The sequence below is a fragment of the Grampus griseus genome, assembly GCF_964374135.1.
Source record: "Grampus griseus genome assembly, chromosome: 4".
Taxonomy (NCBI): Eukaryota; Metazoa; Chordata; class Mammalia; order Artiodactyla; family Delphinidae; genus Grampus; species Grampus griseus.
This window is the reverse complement of record NC_138997.1, coordinates 30915343-30935837: the sequence shown is the minus strand read 5'-3', so window position 1 is coordinate 30935837 and position 20495 is coordinate 30915343. Positions and strand designations below refer to the sequence as shown.

At 33.5% G+C, this 20495-nt stretch overlaps 1 protein-coding gene across 4 annotated transcripts in view; it reads left to right on the top strand.

Annotated features, from left to right (window-relative positions):
- The window catches only part of FBXW7 (F-box and WD repeat domain containing 7), a 206311-nt gene that overhangs the window by 159934 nt on the left and 25882 nt on the right, over positions 1-20495 (top strand). For all 4 annotated transcript variants that reach the window (XM_082653928.1, XM_082653929.1, XM_082653927.1 and 1 more), the window contains 2 exons: positions 16510-16592; positions 19580-19721. In XM_082653928.1, coding sequence (XP_082510054.1) covers positions 16510-16592; positions 19580-19721 — 225 coding nt within the window. The remainder of the gene's footprint in view (positions 1-16509; positions 16593-19579; positions 19722-20495) is intronic.

The window sequence follows — 20495 nt, the reverse complement described above, 5'->3', positions numbered from 1 at the left end:
GATACAACAGGAATCAAAATAGATGTGGTCACTGCTTTTATGGAACTTACAGTCTAATGGTGAAGAGAGACAAATAATTAGTGTGCACACATTGTGACAGCGTGTTGGGTTCAAGCACTGTGATTCACAGCTTTAAAATGAGGAGGAGGTGGCCTATACACGGTTAATTCCCATGTTTTTATCTTCAATCTAGACCTTTTTTTGAGCTCCAGAGCCAGTTGGAGCATGATATGAGTTGAGACCTGGATGTCTCAAAGACACCTCAAACCAAATAAGACTAAAAATGGAACTTGTGATCCTCCCTACTCTAGAAAACAAACACCGACCTTGTTTAGTGTCCTCTGTCATCTTCCATCCAGTTGCATAAGTAAGAAACTTTGGTGTTCTTGTTAATAACTAACTCCTTCTCCTTTATTTCCCATGACCAATCTGTCACCAAATCCTATGAGTTTTATGTCCTAAATATCTCCTAACTCTTCACTTCTGTCCGTCTGTAATGCACCTAGCTAGTCCAGGCCAACATTATCTCTTGCATGGTCTAATGGAATAGCTTCCTCCTCAGTCTCTCCACATCAACTCTCAGTTACTTCCCCATTCTGCTCTTTTTTATTTTCTTCTTTTTAATTTTTACTGGAGTATAGTTGCTTTACAATGCTGTTAGTTTCTACTGTACGCAAAGTGAATCAGCTATACATATACATATATCCCCTCTTTTTTGGATTTCCTTCCCATTTAGGTCACCACAGAGCATTGAGTAGAGTTCCCTGAGCTATACTGCAGGTTCTCATTAGTTAGCTATTTTATACATAAGTGTATATATGTCAATCCAATTTCCCAATTCATCCCACCCCCCTTCCCCCTTGATAGCCATACGTCAGCCATACGTCTGTTCTCCGCATCTGTCTCTATTTCTACTCCTCATTCTGTTCTTAACATTACATTCAGAATGATATTGCAAGAGGTATATCTGGGTCATGCCCTTCCCTTGACTGACTTTACTTTTCATTATTCTTATGGTAAAGACCAAAATCCTTTATGAGGTCTTGCATAAGCTGTCCCTTCTCTACTTCTCTAGCCTCATCTTGCACCTGCCATAATACCTTTATTCTGTGCACTGCAGCCCAATGGGTGCCCCTCCCCCGCCACAGCACAGCTTAGTCGTTCCTTTAGAGAAGAGAAGCATTCTCTGAACCCCCAAACTAGGTCAAAACCTTAACGTTATGCATTTTTCTAACGCTGTGTAGCGTATACTAGTTTCAGCTTTGCTCTGTTTTAATTGTTTATGCTTTCTCCCCTACTACACTGTGAACTCCAGTCATGAAGCTGAGACCATACTTAATTTAGCTTGTGTATAATAGGCAACCAAGTAAATGTTGAGTGAATGAGTGTCTGTGGGAGATTAAAATAACCATATAAATCTAAATTTGTTGTAATTGTGTATCCTACTTAGAATAAAGGTAATTAGAGATAGTTGAAACAAATTGTAGGATAGACTCATAGAGATATGCATGTATCAACAATGGTGTTTACTGCTAGAAAGTGATAACCACACATGGATCAAATTGACATTTCTTAAAGATGGACTGGCTCTTAGAAAAAGGTCATATGTGATGAAATTAAGAAACATGGCCAAAGTGATAATCACATATTGAAGAGTATGTTCTGTATGTACTCAGGTGGAAAAATGCTGTGTGTGTGTGTGTATGTATATGCACACACACATACACATTACTTAGTTAATAAGTATTTTTAGGCTGTCTGCTAAATTAAGCTAAATTAAAAATCAAGTAGAAGTCATAATTCCCTGTTAAGTGTATTTGGGTTAGAGTAACCAATAAAGATCACTTGAAGCAGTTCCTTCAGTAAGTGTTAAAATGTATACAATAACTTTTGCCTATCTGCTATAGCGTTCAGATCATTTTGGTAATGGTGAGAGACCCAGTAGCCTCTTTGAAAGGACCTTCCAGTGAAGACACTTTCGTTGTATTCTGTTCTCAGCTCTTTTTCATTATTTCACGTTTTGGGGAAATAAAGCATGGAATATAAAGAAATAAGGGTAGGAGATAGAAGTTCTTAGAGTATTTGGGAAAAGGAGGCAAAACCCATGTGTTGTTGTGAGCACCTTCCATCAGACTTTCTTCCACTCTGCCTACTGATGGCTGCTTAGCCTCAGTACATGTCCAAGATGCCATCATCTTGGAGCAGTTCTTCACCAAGTAAGCATTGGCAGTAGTGTGTTAACTCTTTGTCAAGTTGCTCTTAGTAAATTCCCACAAATAAAGTGTATCAGAGTACATAATTAGCTGCCTAGTTTGTCTTTTCTTTCTCTGTGTCTACTGTGAGTCTAACATAAATTTCATCCGTACATCACACATTTGCATACTGAAATAGCCCAGGAAGCATCCCAAAGATTTCTTAACTACCAATACTTCTTGCTATATATGTAGAAAACCCTATTTCATTTTCTATAAACTGGAGACCAAGATCTCCCTGTGGTTAAATTGCTGTTACCAACTCTATAGTTGTGTGACCTTGGGAAAGTTACTTAAACTCACTGTGCCTGTTCCTTATTTGTAAAATGGGTTAATAGTAGTACCTACTTCTTAGGGTTGTTAACAGTTTCAGTGAGTTAATATAAGTAAAGCACCTAGAAGAGTGCCTGGCATATAGTAAGTTCTCTTCCCTGTATATTTCATTTTCTTAAGAGATCATTTTTTTTAAGAGTTGATTATTCAAAGCTGAATAGTTTATAGTATCTTTGATAGTGAGCACTGAAGGAGCACTCAAGTCAGAATGACATCTAGTGTTTATTTTTCCTTTATTCTTTTGGTTTAAAATATTGCCATGTGTGACAACATTTATTTCTTCCTCTTTCTAGGTCTGTGTATTGTCTTATAAACTGAGCAATTTTATTTATCAGTTATATTGCTTTGTCATTTTTTTATTGATTTGTCTGTCCTTCCCTCTGAATTGGGGAGTTCTTCCAGAATAGAGACTACATCTTGCTCAATTTTGCATTCTTTTTTGCTTGGAGTCTGGCTTTCAGTAACCTTGGCTAAATATTTCTAGAATGTGGTAGGTCTAGATCTATAAAAATAAAATGTTTGAGTCACTGTTTAGTTTTTTTCCACCTCTTGTTTCATTGTTCAGAAAATAGAGAACCATTATATGACTCAGGATTCATTTGGATGAGACTGATAATATTGAAATGAAATGTGGGGTTAGAAGCTCACCATAAATTTTTCTCACAGTAATTTCCTTTTCCTTTGCTACGTATATATAAACACACAGAGTGAACTTCACAAAGTTAAGGTCTTTGAAATAAATGAATTGGTGGGGAGTAAATTACACCTTGGCCTAACAAAATCTGTTTATTATAATTGTTCAGTAAAAGCTAGTTGAGTAAAAATATCTTAGAAGATACCATCTAATTTTAGTCTTGGTTTTTTACATTGTGATCATGATGATTAATATCACCTCATTCAACATCTCTGGAAAAAATTCTAAGTTCTTAATTTGCTGTTTTGTCTCCTGATAGAATAACTCTAAAGGAAAGGCTTAAAATGAAGAGGGGTGTGTGTGTTTCTGTGTGTGTGTGTCTGTCTTTATCCTAAGAGCTAACAAAATATTACAATTTTAAGAATATTCTAAACTTCAACATCTTTTTGCTAGCTTTAACTTTATATTCTTTGGTAGATTTAAGCTGTTCCTCATAGAATTTTTTTTTCATGTTGTAGAAGTTTGAACATGCATTGACTCAATAAAAATAAAATTTAGATTTAGTTTTTTGAAGTGGTCTCATACCACCATGTAACAGTTTCCAGCAGACCAGCTGTGTGCATAAAGCAGTTCTTAATTAAGTTGTATGCAAATTTGTTTAATAGTCAGCATGCCATCACTACATACCGTGCTTTCATGCAACTGGTGGGGAATGCCTGATATCCATCCTACAGAAAGAACTGTTTAGAGTCATGTATCAAGTGTGACAGACTTTCAAAGTTAATTTGTAAACATTTGGAGGCCTCAAGTATTTATAGGTAAATATTTTTTAAGTTATGTGCTAAATTTTAAAGAACTTTTTAATAAAGAAAATGAACTTATAAATAAAATATTTCTATTACAATAGTCTTGCCAAGATATCAAAGTACTCCTAGTCATTTGCAATCTTACAATTCATTGCAAATAAAAGACTACTGTAGATCAGATACTTTTTCAAATTAATAGTTATTTTGAAAATGTCTCCATGACAGACAAAATTATGTCAAACCCTACTCATGACTATTTCCAGCAATATTTCTTTGTACTCAGATTTTATTTGCTGAATCTTCACAGTCTTTTGGAATCTCCTGAAAAGGTAGGAGATCATGTAAGTGTTATGCTAGTCATATAATTCTTGATAGTTTCAAAGTAAAGAATGCAGTTTGTTAAATTATAGGTACAGTAATTGCTTTAAAATGTAAATTGATGTTTCTCAAATGAATATTTAGAATCCTCCTTTTTATATGTAGTGGGGGCATGATTACTAGGTTCTTCCCTACTCACTTGACAGCTACATCAAACACTTGAATACTTAAAGAGCAGGCAAGCAACTCTAAAATAAGTAAAGGATTGATTAAAGATCACTATGATGTACACTTTCTAGAGGAAGAACCCAGTGTGATTTATGTTTCTTACTGACCTAGCACCAATGTGGAATAGGTACTTAATAAATGTTTTTAAGTAAGGGAAATAAGTTCAGGTTCACAGACCTTGATTCTTGACTGGAGTTTGAAGAGAATGGTTTAAGCTATCCCTTCTCATTTTGAATTCTTCTGGAAATTTTTTAAGATATTTGGAAAGAGATGTTATGTTTTAAAAAGTGCAGTAAGTTTGAATCTGGACTTTATGTGTCTGCTAGTCAAATATTTATAATTGAACATAATTATCAAAATCAGTAAGCCAACTAATAGAAGACCACAGAGTTGAGAGTAACTTAGTATTTTAGGTTAACCAGGTCCTGGATGACAACATGCTAGTGAAAGTATACGTAAGAGTGTAACGGAGGCTGTACTAAACTTTAGTTGAAGGCTTTTTCCAACCTTGAGATTCAGTGATTATGTTCTGAATTCCTTTATGATTACAGAGAAGCAGTTTTAAAAAGTGTACCATGGGTAAAATCATTTCACCTCCAATAACTAAGGGTGACCATGTCTTTCACCACTGTAGACATTTGCTAAAGTAAGGCTGGCAGATGCATTAACAATCTACAGAGATCTGAGCCCAGTATCTCTCTCTTTCTCAAAAAGAGTAAATTATCAAATTTAAAGATAAAATCAGGGCATAGAAAGTGGAAGAGCAAGGAAATAGAGATGATATGGTAGATACCCTTTCATTCTTATAGAATGGAGTTACTAGATATAAAGGCTTTAGAATGGTGCTTGGTTCATGGTACAGAATAATTAAGTATTACCTACTATTCCAATTCTCTTCCTTTTCCAAGTTTAAGAATCTTGGAATAGGTGCTAAGTTTGAGAATTAGTATGAGGTGACAAGTGATAAGGGAAATGGAAGAGTAATTGAACATGAAAGAGTTGAAAAGATTTTTATGCATTTTCGCTATATGTCTAATTTCAGCAAGTGAGAATTAATTACTTTGTGAGTGGTCTTCAATTTTATATACATTTTTTAAATATAAAAAATAATATTAAAACATATACACAGAAATTGTGTATTCTCGAAATCCTCGGAATCCTCTAATGGCTTCACATTGCACTAGAATTCCTTAAATCCTAACTCTTGACCGTGGCCAAGATCCTACATGATCTGGCCCTTGGTTACCTCTCCATCTTCATCTTGTACCAGTCACTTTACCTAGCCAGATTGGCCTTATTCTTGCTGAGTCTAGACTCTACTCCATTTTGACTTAAAAGTTGTTTCCTGGGTAATACCTTTCAAAATTAGCTACAGTTCTCTACTACCCTCTGTTAACTACTTACTTCTTTCATAGTACCTACCCTGTTTTATTTCTCTCTTAGAGCTTAGCATTATATGAAATTATCTTTTTCATTTATTAGTTTATTTATTGTGTGTTTTACCCCACTCCAGAATACAAACTGTATGAGACTAGGGAGCTCATCTGCATTGTTTGCTACCTTATACCCAGTGCCTGGAACAGTTGTTAGCACATAATAAGGAATACTGGTTTATTGACAAGTTAAAAGAAAAAGAAGGAAAATCTCTTATTAAGCAATTTAGATGACTACTGTGCACATTTTTATATATTTATGTAGGCTTTTCCCCATCCATACACATGTGTGCGTGCACACACACACACACACACACTTAAATATACGTGTATGTATTTTCGAAAGGACCATACTTTTTATCATGTGTTTGAATCTCACAACTCCTGCTTTACAGTAACCTTTCTCCTAGTTTTGTATATGGTGAACAGTTTCTGTGCCTTCAGAATGCTCTATACTGAAATCTATTCCTTAGCAGGAGGCTTTGAGTCTGGAGACTGGAGGGGCAAGGCATGGGAAGAAAGGGCTGGGAGTGGAACAAGACAAAGTATTTCATTTTCCAAGCAAGCTGTGTTTTTGAATAGTAGAAGTCCTTTTGGCCACATGTTGGTGAGAATGAGTCAGGTATCCACCTTGGCCCTGAGTTACATTTTTTATTGTCTTTTCATAAAGTTTTTTGGTGAATATGACATTTGAATGTTTATTTAAGAACTCTCTTATATCTGTACCATCCCCCCCTATATTCAAGAGTACAACCTGCCTTTATATATGATTTCTGTATGAGTACCTTTGGAAACAGAAGGACCCCTTCATAGTCAGTGTTTGTAACTAAAATAAAAGGTCTGCAGTCTTCACACCCACACAGTAAAGTTCTTCTTGTACAGAAAGACACATATTAGCCCTAAAGTGGAAGAATGAGTCATGGCAGGAAGTACTTTTGAAGAAACCATTACTAGTAAGTTAAAGGCTATTTTAACTGTAGTATTAAGTGTTTGAATTAGGAGATAATAATATTAAAAAGGTTATTCCCTAATGAGCCTTATAAAAACTAGTGACTGCTAGAAGTCTTATATTGTCAATCCTTCAAGTTAATGATTGTGGCATTTCCACATATATCTTAGGTCCACAGATGATAATTTCCTTCTATCTCCTCAACATCTACCAAACTTACGTCTTTTAAATTTAGAAGCAAGATCGTATGTTTTATGAAATCTCAGACTAGTTAAATGATTTCTCCATTTTCTGACTTCTTACACTACCCAATTTGGCACTTGATATCCAGTCAAATATTGTTCTCTATTAGTCTCTTGTCTTGCCAGTTGGATTTTAAGTATCTTAGGGGTGGAGGGTTATTGCAATGTTTTTATTTGACTTCAGTATCATTTTGCAGATAGTGGGTGATTTTTTCTTAATTGATTGATTTCATTTAAGCTAACTCTTTCTCTCAGTTTCTGTTACCTTTTCCCCAATTACCATGTCTTTGCCTCAGATTCCCAAGTGTAGCAGAAGCATAGTTACATAGACCTAGATATTCATTCCATGAACTGAATAAATAAAGATTTAGTTGTGGTTTGCATATTTCATTGATATTTGCAATTAATATGCATATATCGCAATATATATTTGCAAAATATAACACTTTTTTCCTTTTTTAGTAATGTCTGATTTTTTTAGCTGGACTTGAGCCCTCACAGAGCTAATGCAAATCAGTTAAAAGTAGTGAACCTGGGACCTGAGCCTACGCCTCTAAAATAACTGTATGACCCTGAGCAAGAAAATTCTCTACCTTACCTTTCTCACCTGTAAATAATAGTTATTATTTTATAGGGGCACCTCTGTGTTTTCACAATGACTCTGTGGCCTAGGTTGGTAAGGTAAATGGTATTACCACCACATTTAAGAGAAAACTGGAACTCATCATGGTCAAATAACCGCTACCGAGGTTAACACTCTAGTAATGGCGTAACTGTTGTTTAAACTCAGATTTCTCCGATTCCAAAACTTAGGTTCATTCCACAAATGAAGGAGAATTAGATTAGGTGATTTCCAAGATCCCTTCTAGTTCTACACTCAATGGCTTCCTGCTATTAGTGGTTTTTTTGTTGATTCAGTGGATATAACTTTTTTACTTCTTAGCCTTTATCTCTTTTCTCAAAACTTTTTAGTCATGACTAGTAGCTGGTATAAGAAATTAATTTCAGAATTTTAAGCAGTGCTTAAAATGAAAGGTTATTTTAATATTAAAATACAAGGTTGATATACCACATCTATAGGAAATTTTTCTCAAGCCAGGTAAATATATTTGAACATTACCAACAGCAGCAGTAAATATCCAGTTGGATAAAGAAAGAAGAGCAAATGTGGTTCTAAGCAATACATGGAAGGAAAATTGATTTCATTCTTTCTCCATGTTAATTAAATTCATTCCTGGGTCATATTTGCTGTTTTATTTTTCTTGAACTTAACCTTTTAAAAAATAGTTTCCCATGGTATTTTTCTTACTTTACTGAAGGGATTACTACAAAAAATTTATAATAAAAATTTGAGAGGAAACTCCTAGGTATGAATTCAAGATGCTTACTGGTAGTTTATTTTGGATTCTAAGCATGAGATTTAAAGATTAATTGCCTTCTAGATAATTCAGGATAAACTCCAGAGTGACTTACCAACTTTGTCAAATTATTGCAGATGTTGCTTGTCTACAAAGAAGTATTGTAAGTAATGTTTTGGTATGTGTAGTAAGTCTCTGACAGCTCTATAACAATATAAATTTTAGAAGCGCAAACAAACAGAGCTCCCATCTTCATTATTTTCTTGTGTGCCTGTGATAAATAGAACTCTTAACTTGCATTATTGTGTGAAATTCTGTATGTGTCTATATTTATTTATTGGTAGATACATATATTTGTGCGTGTTTATCAGATCAGTAATTTGGCCCAAATTAAGGGATGAAAAAAACCTTTATCTTGAATCAATATTGTAATTTGTGTCAAATCTTCAGGGGCTGCATTTTTATAAAGAAAGTTTTAAACATCAGGAATAAGAAAAAAAATTTTAAGTACCACTCCTACAATCATAGTTATCTTAAAATTTTTTTAAACCAGTCTAAGCTGTGATAGTTTGATTTGCATTTTGATTTACTGAGGTTAGGATTTTGTATATTATTAGAAGCATCCCCCTCACTTCCCAACAAGTGTATATTAAACAAAGTTGTTATATATTACAATATTTAGTGTTTGGGATATTTTCTAATGCAGTAGTATTTTAATATTTGTTTCCTTGGATGGTAATTTCAAACTAAATCTGGCTTACCTTGTTTCATTTTACATATTCTCAAAAAATTTTTTGAACTAATTTCAGTGTGAGTTCTAAGAATCAGATGTGTATATGTATCACCCTATTCTCTGTCTTAAATTGAGCATAAATTCAATGGAGGAAGAAAAAGTTTTTTAAATTATGTACTATCCTGTGCCTGACACATAGTTGGTGTAAATAAATGCTTAATGAATGAATAAATGTGAAAATAGCTTATTGATCAATACTGCCACCTACTTGTATTAGGGAAAATGTAGGTGCTGGGCATACATCCTATTTTAATAGATAATACCTGTGATAGAACAGGTTTATTAACTTGCCAATTTCAGTTGTGAACCTTTTAATAAGAACTAGCACCCCAGAAACCTGATGACTGTGGGTTAGTGAGATTTCAAGTTTGTTTCAACCTCAACATGCTTGCCATTCCTTTCTTTGATGTTGAAATCCCAAACTGTCTCTAATCTAAATTCTGTGCTCAGGGCAAGACGGCTAACTGTGCTAGGTGGTTTTCTTAGTGTAACATCAGAGTAAAGAATGTTGTCATAATAGTAATGAAGAAAATCACTGATGTACAAATATAAACACATTATCCTACTATTATAAAATGGAAATAAAATTTTAAATGTTGGCAAAGTAATGCAAAGAACCAATAGTATTTATAGTATCATCAACTAATTATAATACAATAGTTGGACTTTTAGCACTAAGTATAATTTAGTACTAGTTATATATTTATGCTTTAGAAAAATGATGCCATGGTTGCTACTACTTGCTTGTATGGCCAGTGATTCAAAACTATTAATTATTTGTTATATATCATTTTTCTGCTATGTCTTAGAAAGCTGTGAACCTTTGAGTGGTAGGGGAGAGGGATGTATAAAAATTACAATGAGGTATGATAAGTGCAATGGAAGAATATATTTAAAATGGAAATAATGAACTCTGAGAGTCAAGGTGAGGAAAAGTACTCTATTAACGACTCCTTCCTCTGTCGACACCATGTATAAGATACATACTTCTCTGAAGACACATGATACATGAAGACTGTTTTACTGTTTGTATTTTTCTCACTATTTACATGTAGATTGTTTTTTGTATCTGCCCATAACCACAGCTTGCTCTTCTGAAAACGTAGTCATCCCCACCAATTGCTTAGAAAGAGCCGTTTCTCTTATACTAGCTCACAAGTTAATCGTTCTACTGCTACTGTTTCCCAGAGGCTTACACTCTGGGGCAGTACATCTTCATATCTTTGTGCTGTTTTTCAGTTTTCAAGCTACTGCCCTCGTGCATTGCTCATACACCTAGCTCAATGGAGTTGTGATGAAATGAGCACTGAGTCTGAATTAGCAGATAGGCTATGATCTAAGGACTTCATTGTTAGTCACTCCCTTACTAATAGATTTTCAGCAAGGTTTATAGCACGTCCGTCAGCACAAGAAATAATTCTTTATAGAATGGGAAATTCATTGCTTAGCTGATATTACATGAAGATTTAGTTTATTGTAGTGAAAATGATATTGAATACACTGAGATATTAATTCTAAAAATGTGGATGAGAAACACAAGTATTTTCTTAGCTATAATGATTAACTAGCTTTTTCAGTGAACTTAGTAGCTAACATTCTAGCATAAAGCATAAAATACTTTTTTTGGTAAACTTATTTAACATAGATTATGGACTGACCTCAGTTTTACAATGTTTCTGTCTACCACAGGGATAAGATAGATAAAGATTCACACACAAAGCCTTTTTCAGTCATATTAGTAAAAACCTTAAATCTCTGAATAAAGTTTTAAATGTTTGTATTTTAGCCAAGACTCCCAGAAACAGGAATTTGAGAATGATTTCATTTGCTTTGTTCATATATAGATTATGATGAAAATAATATAATAGATCACAATTTTCATTCCTAGTACTTTAGAGAATATTGAAAATCATTCATTTTTATTCTGTTAATTTGAAATCTACTTAGAGACTTGGTTGACTAGCTTTGCTTAAATTCTTTCTTCGCAATTCAAATTAACATTATAAACAAGATATTAGGGAGAATTGTTTAAATATTTGGAAAAATTAAGTCTTTGTGAGTATTTATAAGCATACACATTCTCACTTAAAGGATAAACAAACTAATGAAAATCATTTCCAAGTGGGAACCATGGTAGATGGGTGGGTGGGGGTGTTGGAGAGTCTTCTCAGTGTTTACTTTTTGCATATCATTTTGATTTTTGAGCCAGATAAATATTTTACCTGTTTAAAAATAAGATATGAATACACATACCTACATATAAACATACATTTGTGAGAATCAGGTTTTCCTGTAACTTCATAGCCATACATAGGAGCCATATGACCAGAAGAGCATTCCGTTGAATGTACAAAGTTAAGATATTTTCTTCTTCAATTATCCTAGATTTTGAGACAGCATTCCTGGTTTATTAAAGTTGGTCGGTGTCCTCAACTGAGTAGACTTAATTTGAAAAGGTTAGTTCAACTAGAGGTAGGACATGATTTCAATTGAAGTCAAGGTATATACCAGTATGTGACTGGTAGGTAGTCTCTTTGTCCTCCGACAAGCTTTAGAGGAAATTTCAGGTGTTCATTTTACAATTAGTTTCTTCAGACAGCCCAGAATGGCGGGAGGGGGTATCCTTTTTTTTTTTTTTTTTTTTTTTTTTAAATCCTGCATGCTCTGAAGCTCTAATAAAAGGGTTTATGGGTCTGTTCCTAACATTTGGGATTTTTTTTCCTAAGAGTAAGAGATTTCTTTTTAAAAGGAACTTTCCTTTGAAGTAAGCTAATGTTTATTTAGAAAACTAACTTTTGCTGGGTACATGTACATATTGTTTCTGAGGGTAAGAATTAGTTTAAGAGCCAGGAAGGGGATTTTTTTTTTTTAAAGATAATATGTAGACTATAACTTCCAGGAGAAGGCCCAAGATGTACATTTTCATAAAATTTTAGATTATCTTATTTATGTTTTAAAGTAAAAGACAGGAGGGAGACGCAAGAGGGAGGAGATATGGGGATATATGTATATGTATAGCTGATTCACTTTGTTATAAAGCAGAAACTAACACACCATTGTAAAGTAATTATACTCCAATAAAGATGTTTAAAAAAATATAAAGTAAAAGAGGTTATACTGACTTAATGTCTTAATTAAAAAGGTAAACATTTATTTTTAAAATTATACTACTTTATGCAGTATTTAGAATCATTTTTCTAACAAAAGCCATTTATTACCATAGCAGAGAGTATTAAAATGTAGTAAGTCAAAATAGTATTTCTTTTTTCCTGAAGAAACTTTTTAAGTACTTAAGTAACTATAGGCACACAGTTTGCTTGTAATAAAGAACATTAATGGGGAGGGTAGGAGTTAATTAACTAGGCCCTTAATAATGGGCCTTTCTAGTCCAAGGAATCTTATAATTGCCTCTGAAGCTGGTTTTGTAGCAAGTTGAGTGATGAAATATCTAGATTTGCGTAGTAGTCATTCTAAGAAAAAGGTTGCCTTCAGGCAAACTTTAGTACCTTTATTATTCTATAAAATAACTTTTTAATGATAAGCAGTACACATTGTGAAAGTAAGTTTAGAGGTAGAAATCCAGTGCCTCCTGTTTACTCAACAGTAAATGAACAAATAATTATAAGACTCTCCAATGAGCACAGTTTTTGCTCTCTTGGGAGAAACAGAACCTTTCAGCCAGACTTTATATACTTAGTTTGTTAATCATAAAAAGATATTCTCATGATTAGTAAGGATTGGCAGTGTGTGGTAATTTTCTTGAAGACTATGTTTTAAATGAATGGAATGGGAAAGCAAAGGGAATATTTACATTAAATCTTAATATAAGAAATATACAGATTGAAGTATAACTTATTACATAATTTCTGCAAATGTCATATGCTCTAAACTGGTTTACCTTTTTGTAAATTGCCCCAAAGAATATCTAATTCCTCCCTTTGGAATTGCCCATTTTGGACTGTCCAAGCTACTTGAAAAACCTAATCCAGGACTGACTGTAATAGGGTAGCAGTTAGTGAAAATAGACTGCTTTGCTTCCGTTGGGAGGACCATATGAAAATATATTCCATTTTCAAAATGTTTCTGAAAGGACTTATTTGCGGAAACGATGCTTGCCATTTAAAACTCTTCAAAAATGCAGGTTTTACAAAATACAAAAATAACCTCCTGAAAGTTTGAAAGGGGAGAGAGGGGGCTGTGGTATGGGGGCGGTCTCCTTCGTTGCCCACCTCCTCCCTCTGTTCAGCGCGCTGTGTGCTTACGGGTTCCCTGGAGCGGATCACCATGTAATTGATGTGCAGTCTGCATTGCTGAATCCTGGACTGCACCATTCTGTGTTCAAGGGAAGATGTAATCTGATCCCTCTGCTGCTGAGGGAGGAATCTGTTCAGTCCAGGCTTTGACAGGGCATAGTCTCCTCCAATAATCTTCTCGGTTCTCTCTCATTATTCCCTTGAGTTCTCCTCAGTCAAGCTGCATGTATGTATGTGTGTCCCAAGAAGCGGTTTGATACTGAGCTGCATTTGCCTCTACTGTGGAGTTTTGTTGCCGGTTCTGCTCCCTAATCTTCCTTTTCTGACGTGCCTGAGCATGTCCACATTAGAATCTGTGACATACCTACCTGAAAAAGGTTTATATTGTCAGAGACTGCCAAGCAGCCGGACACACGGGGGCACAGAATCACTGAAGGGGAAAAATCCAGAAAATATGGGTTTCTACGGCACACTAAAAATGATTTTTTACAAAGTAAGTAAGCTGTTTTCTTCCTGTGTTGTATGATTGTGTGTGTGTGCCTGCCTGGGAAGGAAAATCTGTATCATCAGAGATGGCTGCAGTATCCTCTAATTTTGGTGGGTGGCTGGATGTCTGATATTCTGTTTTATATCATGAATGTAAGCAAATAATGGAAAGACAACATAAACTGGAAAAAGCTTTACATTTAAAATAAAATGTACATTTTAATGTGAGAATTTTCCTCTAAAAATATATTCAGACTTTAGAAATGTGGCTCCGTTAAATGCTGACCTGGAAATACTCTATCCTTAGTTAGCTTTTAGTGAACCTTTTGCCTGTAATTTTTCTATACCTTATATATAGGTTTTTCTTTTTTCTTTAGTTACCTCTCTTAAAGTCTAGAATTGCTAGAATATTGGGGATTTATATTTAAAGAGGTTATATTTACTTTCGGTACCCTTTCAAAATTGCAGGATTGATTTTTGGTTCTAAAGTCGGTATTTTCAGTAAACAATATAATATTTAAAAGACATATAGTCATACAGAAAGTGCTTTATTTTATAAAATATTCTAAATTTAAAAATCCTTTCACAGCAGTTCCCTTGATATGAATTTCAGGCATTTTTATTCATTGAAGGGATTTCTAAGATGGAAATAAAGTTTGCTTTAGTGGCAAATGGCATTTGCACCAATGTATTTACAAGATATCCAGGGAAGTTCTGAAAGCCAGTATTACAAACTTAATTACAGTGAATATCAAAGTTTATCATAACAACTTTGAAAATGAGGGCTTGTGGAAGTTATAAAAAAATAGATTTTTAAGGTAATCTGTACTGACTGACCTTCCTGATGGATACATTTGTGTGTATGTGTACATGTGTGTCTATAATTTATATATATGCAAGCATGTGGCTACCTATGTATTAAAGTATTTATTTTTGCCTTTTATTAAAATTATTTGGAGAAAGAAAATAATGGGTTTTGAGAGGAATCACTTTAAAACAATGTTATGAGCACAGAAACTTCTGAAGGGTTGAAATAAGACCAATTCCGTTTCTGTCGGTATTTCATGAACTAAGGTATAAATTGTGGATGAGCTTGTCGTATGCTCACCTCTTGCCTCTAACGTTGTAAGATTATCCCTGTGTTTTAGAATACTTTCTTCATGATGATAAAAACAGTCTTTATTACCCAGAGTGTGGTTCAAAAAGCTTTTAGTCTTGTTGCTTCTCTCTGGTATTTACAGTGTGGCATGCTGTGTTATGACGTTCCCATGTGAGGAATAGGTAAGAAAATAAGGCTGCTGCAAAGCAAGGGTTTTCACCTTATTACAAAAATGAGGGTAACTTTCTATCACTCTGGGATTCCCCCGCTTCCATCATTTTCAATGATACAGTAATTAATTAGGAGACACAAATCTTAGAGGGGTTGCTGAAATAGAGAAAGTTGAATCTTCTCAGATCTTATTTTATAGTTTTATAACATATCTATAGTAAGATGACCTCAGTTAACCAATAGTAAAATATAAAAATATATATATTTCAATATTGATGACGACAAAATATAATTCTGAATATATTTACAATATTACATACCTATATAGCATAATAAAATACTTTAAAACTACAGATGTCGGGTATACCTTACAAAGATGCATAACTCATTCTTTTTAAATCTTTCTGTTTTTCTTGTTGGTTTTCAAGTTAGAATATTTTGTCCTGAGTGAGTATCTGTCAGTAGAGCTATGTATTCTGTGTAAAATATCAATTGATGGCTTTTTTCCTACCGTTACTATACCATCTCCAGATTTCCCTCTTATTATGGACTTACTTATTTGTACTGTCTTCATTGCCCATATTCATTGCTTTATGCCTTATCATAATTACTTTTCAAGAGCATTTTATTTACATTATTTCCTTACCCTTTTATAATAATGTGTTTTAAATTCAGTGACTATTACTTCCATTCTGATTTTGAAATTTTGAATTTGTTGTTTATCTTTCTTAAAATACGTTTTTAAAGGAAAATGTAAATCACTAAGAACAGTATATTAAATATGGTTCTTTTCTGTGTGGGTTAACATGACATGTTCCTCTGTGTTGGTTCTTAAACTAGAAAATGTGAAAGGTATAGTACTCTCAAGGAATATATACGATGGATATCAATTTTTAAATCACCATACACTGTTCTTCTGGACAAATATTAGGGGGGAAAATTCACCTTTCCAGTCTTGTAAAGAGTAAAACAAAGTAGAACTAATAGAAGAAAGTATGAAACATTTATTTTCTATATTAATTAACTATGCCTAATTAACATTGAGGGCATTTGAAAACTTAAGAATTTTTTCAGTATTACTGATGCTAACATTAAGATTTGATAGTTGGACAGGTGATTTTTTTTAAACATATCTCATTTGTTTTACCTTATAGATGAAAAGAAAGTTGGACCATGGTTCTGAGGTCCGCTCTTTTTCTTTGGGAAAGAAACCATGCAAAGTCTCAGAATATACAAGGTAATATTAAGTATAATAATTCATTCTCTCATGATTCTCATGTTTCTTTAAAGAGTTGATGATTCTGTCACTAATGCTGTTGACTGTTTTAACACATTTTGAGATCACTGAAAGTTGAGAAACATACATTTTAAATAAGGAGAAGAATGACTGCCACTGTGGCTTTATATTACTAATACATTGAAGTAAGACACAAGCAGAAGTTCTCTTATCTACAAAATTTTTAAATCATAATTTTTAAGGAATTCTAAAAAGTAAATCGTAAAATATGGATATGAGCAAATGTATCTTGTTACTATAGCAACAGCTGTTCTAGGGTGGATAGTTATATATGCATAACTGAAGATACATTTGTTAGCAGTGAAATAGACCACACAATTACTAACTGAATCTTATTTCATGAGATTACTATGTTAGAAACTCCCTTTATTTGCTTCGTAAGTCTTATGTTTTTAACACATACATTTCCACACCAGTAGAATAGTTTCCATAACAACTAAATACAACTGTACTCTTGTTTCCTGCACCATTCCATCATTTTTGGATTTTGCATCAGTATAAAACTTTTCCCACTCTCACGCTAATTAGGCTAACTTAAGCACAATATCTATTACCCAGCTAATTAAAAATGGCTTTGGATGTCATTTGGAATGTGGTATTTTAAAATTTAAATGACAAAAGCATCTTAAGGGTTTTATGGGGGGTCTTTTTTGCGTAATTGTCACTTCTTCAAATAACTGATTGAAAGTTATAGAAACCATAAGAACTTCATTATGGTGACATTTCTTTTTTTTCCCCTCAATATTTTGATTTAGATTTATTTTTACTCTTTAAGATACAATAAAATTAACATTGCTCAGACATAAGTTTATGTGATTGAACATTGTTACAGATTGCATCTCTTTTTTCCAGGGAACCAGTTTATACTTTTACTTCATTCAGTTGTGGAAAATATTTCTTTCAGATGCTCTTTGGTGAAACTTAGAAATCATAATAATTAGAGTAGTTTTATATACAAAAATGATACAAAAGAGAAAAATAAAGCTATTTCTTGGTTACTCAGGAAATGCTTTTTGTGTGATGATCCCATGTTAATTGTTCCCTTCCTCCCTCTTATGTAGGCTTTGCCTTTTGAAAATTTCACTGTGTTTTGGCACTTCCGCCAGAGGGTGTGGAGTGATAGACAAGTGAAACTATTCACTTCATTTTTGTTTTTTTTCTTCTAATCTTCATAAACTGTTTCTTGGATGAGAAAGTTGAGTTTAATGTTTAAAATGTGCTGTTTTTTTTAATGTATAGATTTCAGTTAACCATATAATTTTGGTCTTCAATTAATATGGCTAATGCCAGGGCAAAAGTATTAAATGGTTCAGTTGTTTTTAAGGCAGTTTATAAATGACTGCTGAATTTTTACCACAGAACACATTTTAGTAAAATTTTTCTTTAGTTGCCGACTTTTTTATTGAGAAAGTACCTGCAAAGGTGAAAGTTTTATTTTTAGCCTTTTAACACACAGTCTTACTAAAGCAAACCAGACAGCATATTGATTGCCGTGTCTTTTTGGAGACTTGATCAGTGTATTTTTGATGTTCTTTAATTTTGTTGAAAGATTTTCTAATAATAAGATGAAACTATGATTTTTCATCATTTTTGTTAGAAAATTTAAGTTATAATCACATCCTATTTCATTTCAGAGAAGAAAATAGAGCTTACCTTTGAAATTTGATAAAAGAAAAATAGATTTAGTTGTTGAATGTTAGAGACCATCTTAGATGTATAATGCTAAAAGATTTAAAGGTGGTAGATATGAAGATTTTTCTGTATTATCTGGTGACTGAGATGCATTTTTAAGCAAATAATGAGATATGCTGGATAAAAAAGAATTGGAGTTGTTTCATTAGTAATTTTTCAGAGCTTGATAGTTAACTGTTAGGATATAATTTATACGTTCTTTGGATTTAAAACACTTTACTGTCATAGCTCAATAAAATGAAGATTATTTTACAAACACGGTTTTGTTACCTGAATCTTTCTGCTCCTTTTTTTCCACGTGTCTCTAAGATAGAGATGTTCAGTACTTACCTCGAGTTTAACTAATTTAATTAGGCATTGAAATTAGAAAGCAAAGTTTAATATACTAATAACATAGTTCTAACTACTTTTTCTGCTATTAGGCATTTTTAGGAGAGTTGAACAATTTTAGAGATAGATCATCTCTTATTTTACTAGTGGCAGAATTAATTGAATTTCAGGTTTGTGGTGTTTTTTTTTTTTTAACTGTCTCAAAATTTAAATTATTGGCTAAAAGTATTTAGCCAAAATGATCTCATTTTACAGTATTTAATTTTGCATATAATAAAATAAGTTCTACCTACCTACCTGTTTGAGTAAACACATTTCTAATCAAGGCTTATTCCTGTTAAATATTATTTAGACTAAGCTTAATCATAGCAATAGAAATTAGAGAGGAATAGACAAATATTATAAATAACTTAGAAGGCATCTGGGGCAAACTTAAGGAATAATGTGACTAGTGAAATGTCTAAAACATTGAACAGACTACTGCTACATATGATTTTTTTAAAGCATTAATAATCTCACACCCCTTTTTGTGAAAGAAATTTAAACTTTTGTTTAATTATGATGCTGAAGACCAGACATAGGCAAGTGGAACCTGAATCTTCTAAGCAAATATTTTAACATTATTTGTATGTTACCAACAACTTACAGTTTTGCCATAGAGATTCTGTCATTTGGTTGCAATTAGCTGTGCCGGGATAAAAACAGGTGGTTATGTAGGAGGGAGGAAGCTTACTCTACAATAGCAGAAAAGGTTTTGTGCATCCTTGCTCTCTGGGAACAAGCAAATAAAAATAATAGTTTGATTGATGTTTGAAATATGCCGTGTCATCCCATTCTTATTAAACTAGAGCCCATTATTCTTAATAAATATCTGTCTTTGTCTCCACTCTTGTATTTTCTTGTAGTACCGCTGGCCTCGTACCATGTTCAGCAACACCGACAACTTTTGGAGACCTGAGAGCAGCCAATGGCCAAGGGCAACAGCGACGCCGAATTACATCTGTCCAACCACCTACAGGCCTCCAGGAGTGGCTGAAAATGTTTCAGGTGACATGTCTAAACACAGTACTTGAAATGCTTCACTTATTTGCTGCAAAAAATAAGGGATTATTCAGCCATGAAAAGGAACATGCTACACCATGGATGAACCTTGAAAACCTTATGCTAAGTAAAAGAAGCCAGACACAAAAGGCCACATAATGTATGATTATATGAAATATCCAGAACAGGAAAATCCATAGAGACAGAAAGGAGATTAGTGATTGAGGTGATGTTAGGAGGGCAGGTTGGGACTAACTGCCGATAGGTATGGGGCTTCTTTTGGGGGTGATGGAAGTTTTCTGGAATTGGATAGTGGTGATGGTTGCACAGCAAGATGGGTGTGCTGGGAACTATTGGAGTGTACACTTAAATGGTGAATTTTATGTTTGTGAAGTATATCTCAATTAAAAATGTTATTAAAAATAAGGGAACTCACTTTAATTTTTAGGTATATTAATCAAGAGAGTCCAGTGCTTGTTTTGTGTAAGTGTGCATTTGCATTGTTTATTGCTTTTTAGATAATAAGACCTTTCTTTTTCTCCTTTATGTTTGGGTTTCTGGTATTACTGAATGTACTTGTTTTCTAAACTGCACTGTTTGGAAGTTAAGCATTCTAAGAACTCTGCCTATTAGTCACTAGTGGTAACTTATCCATCACTGTTACCCTTGTAGCCTCCAAGAGTTGATGCAGCTTCTTTCCATCAGTGCCATGCTTGTGTGTGGCTTACTGTGCTCAAAATTCTGATTACTATATTTTACTAGCATTTAAAGTTTTGGGAA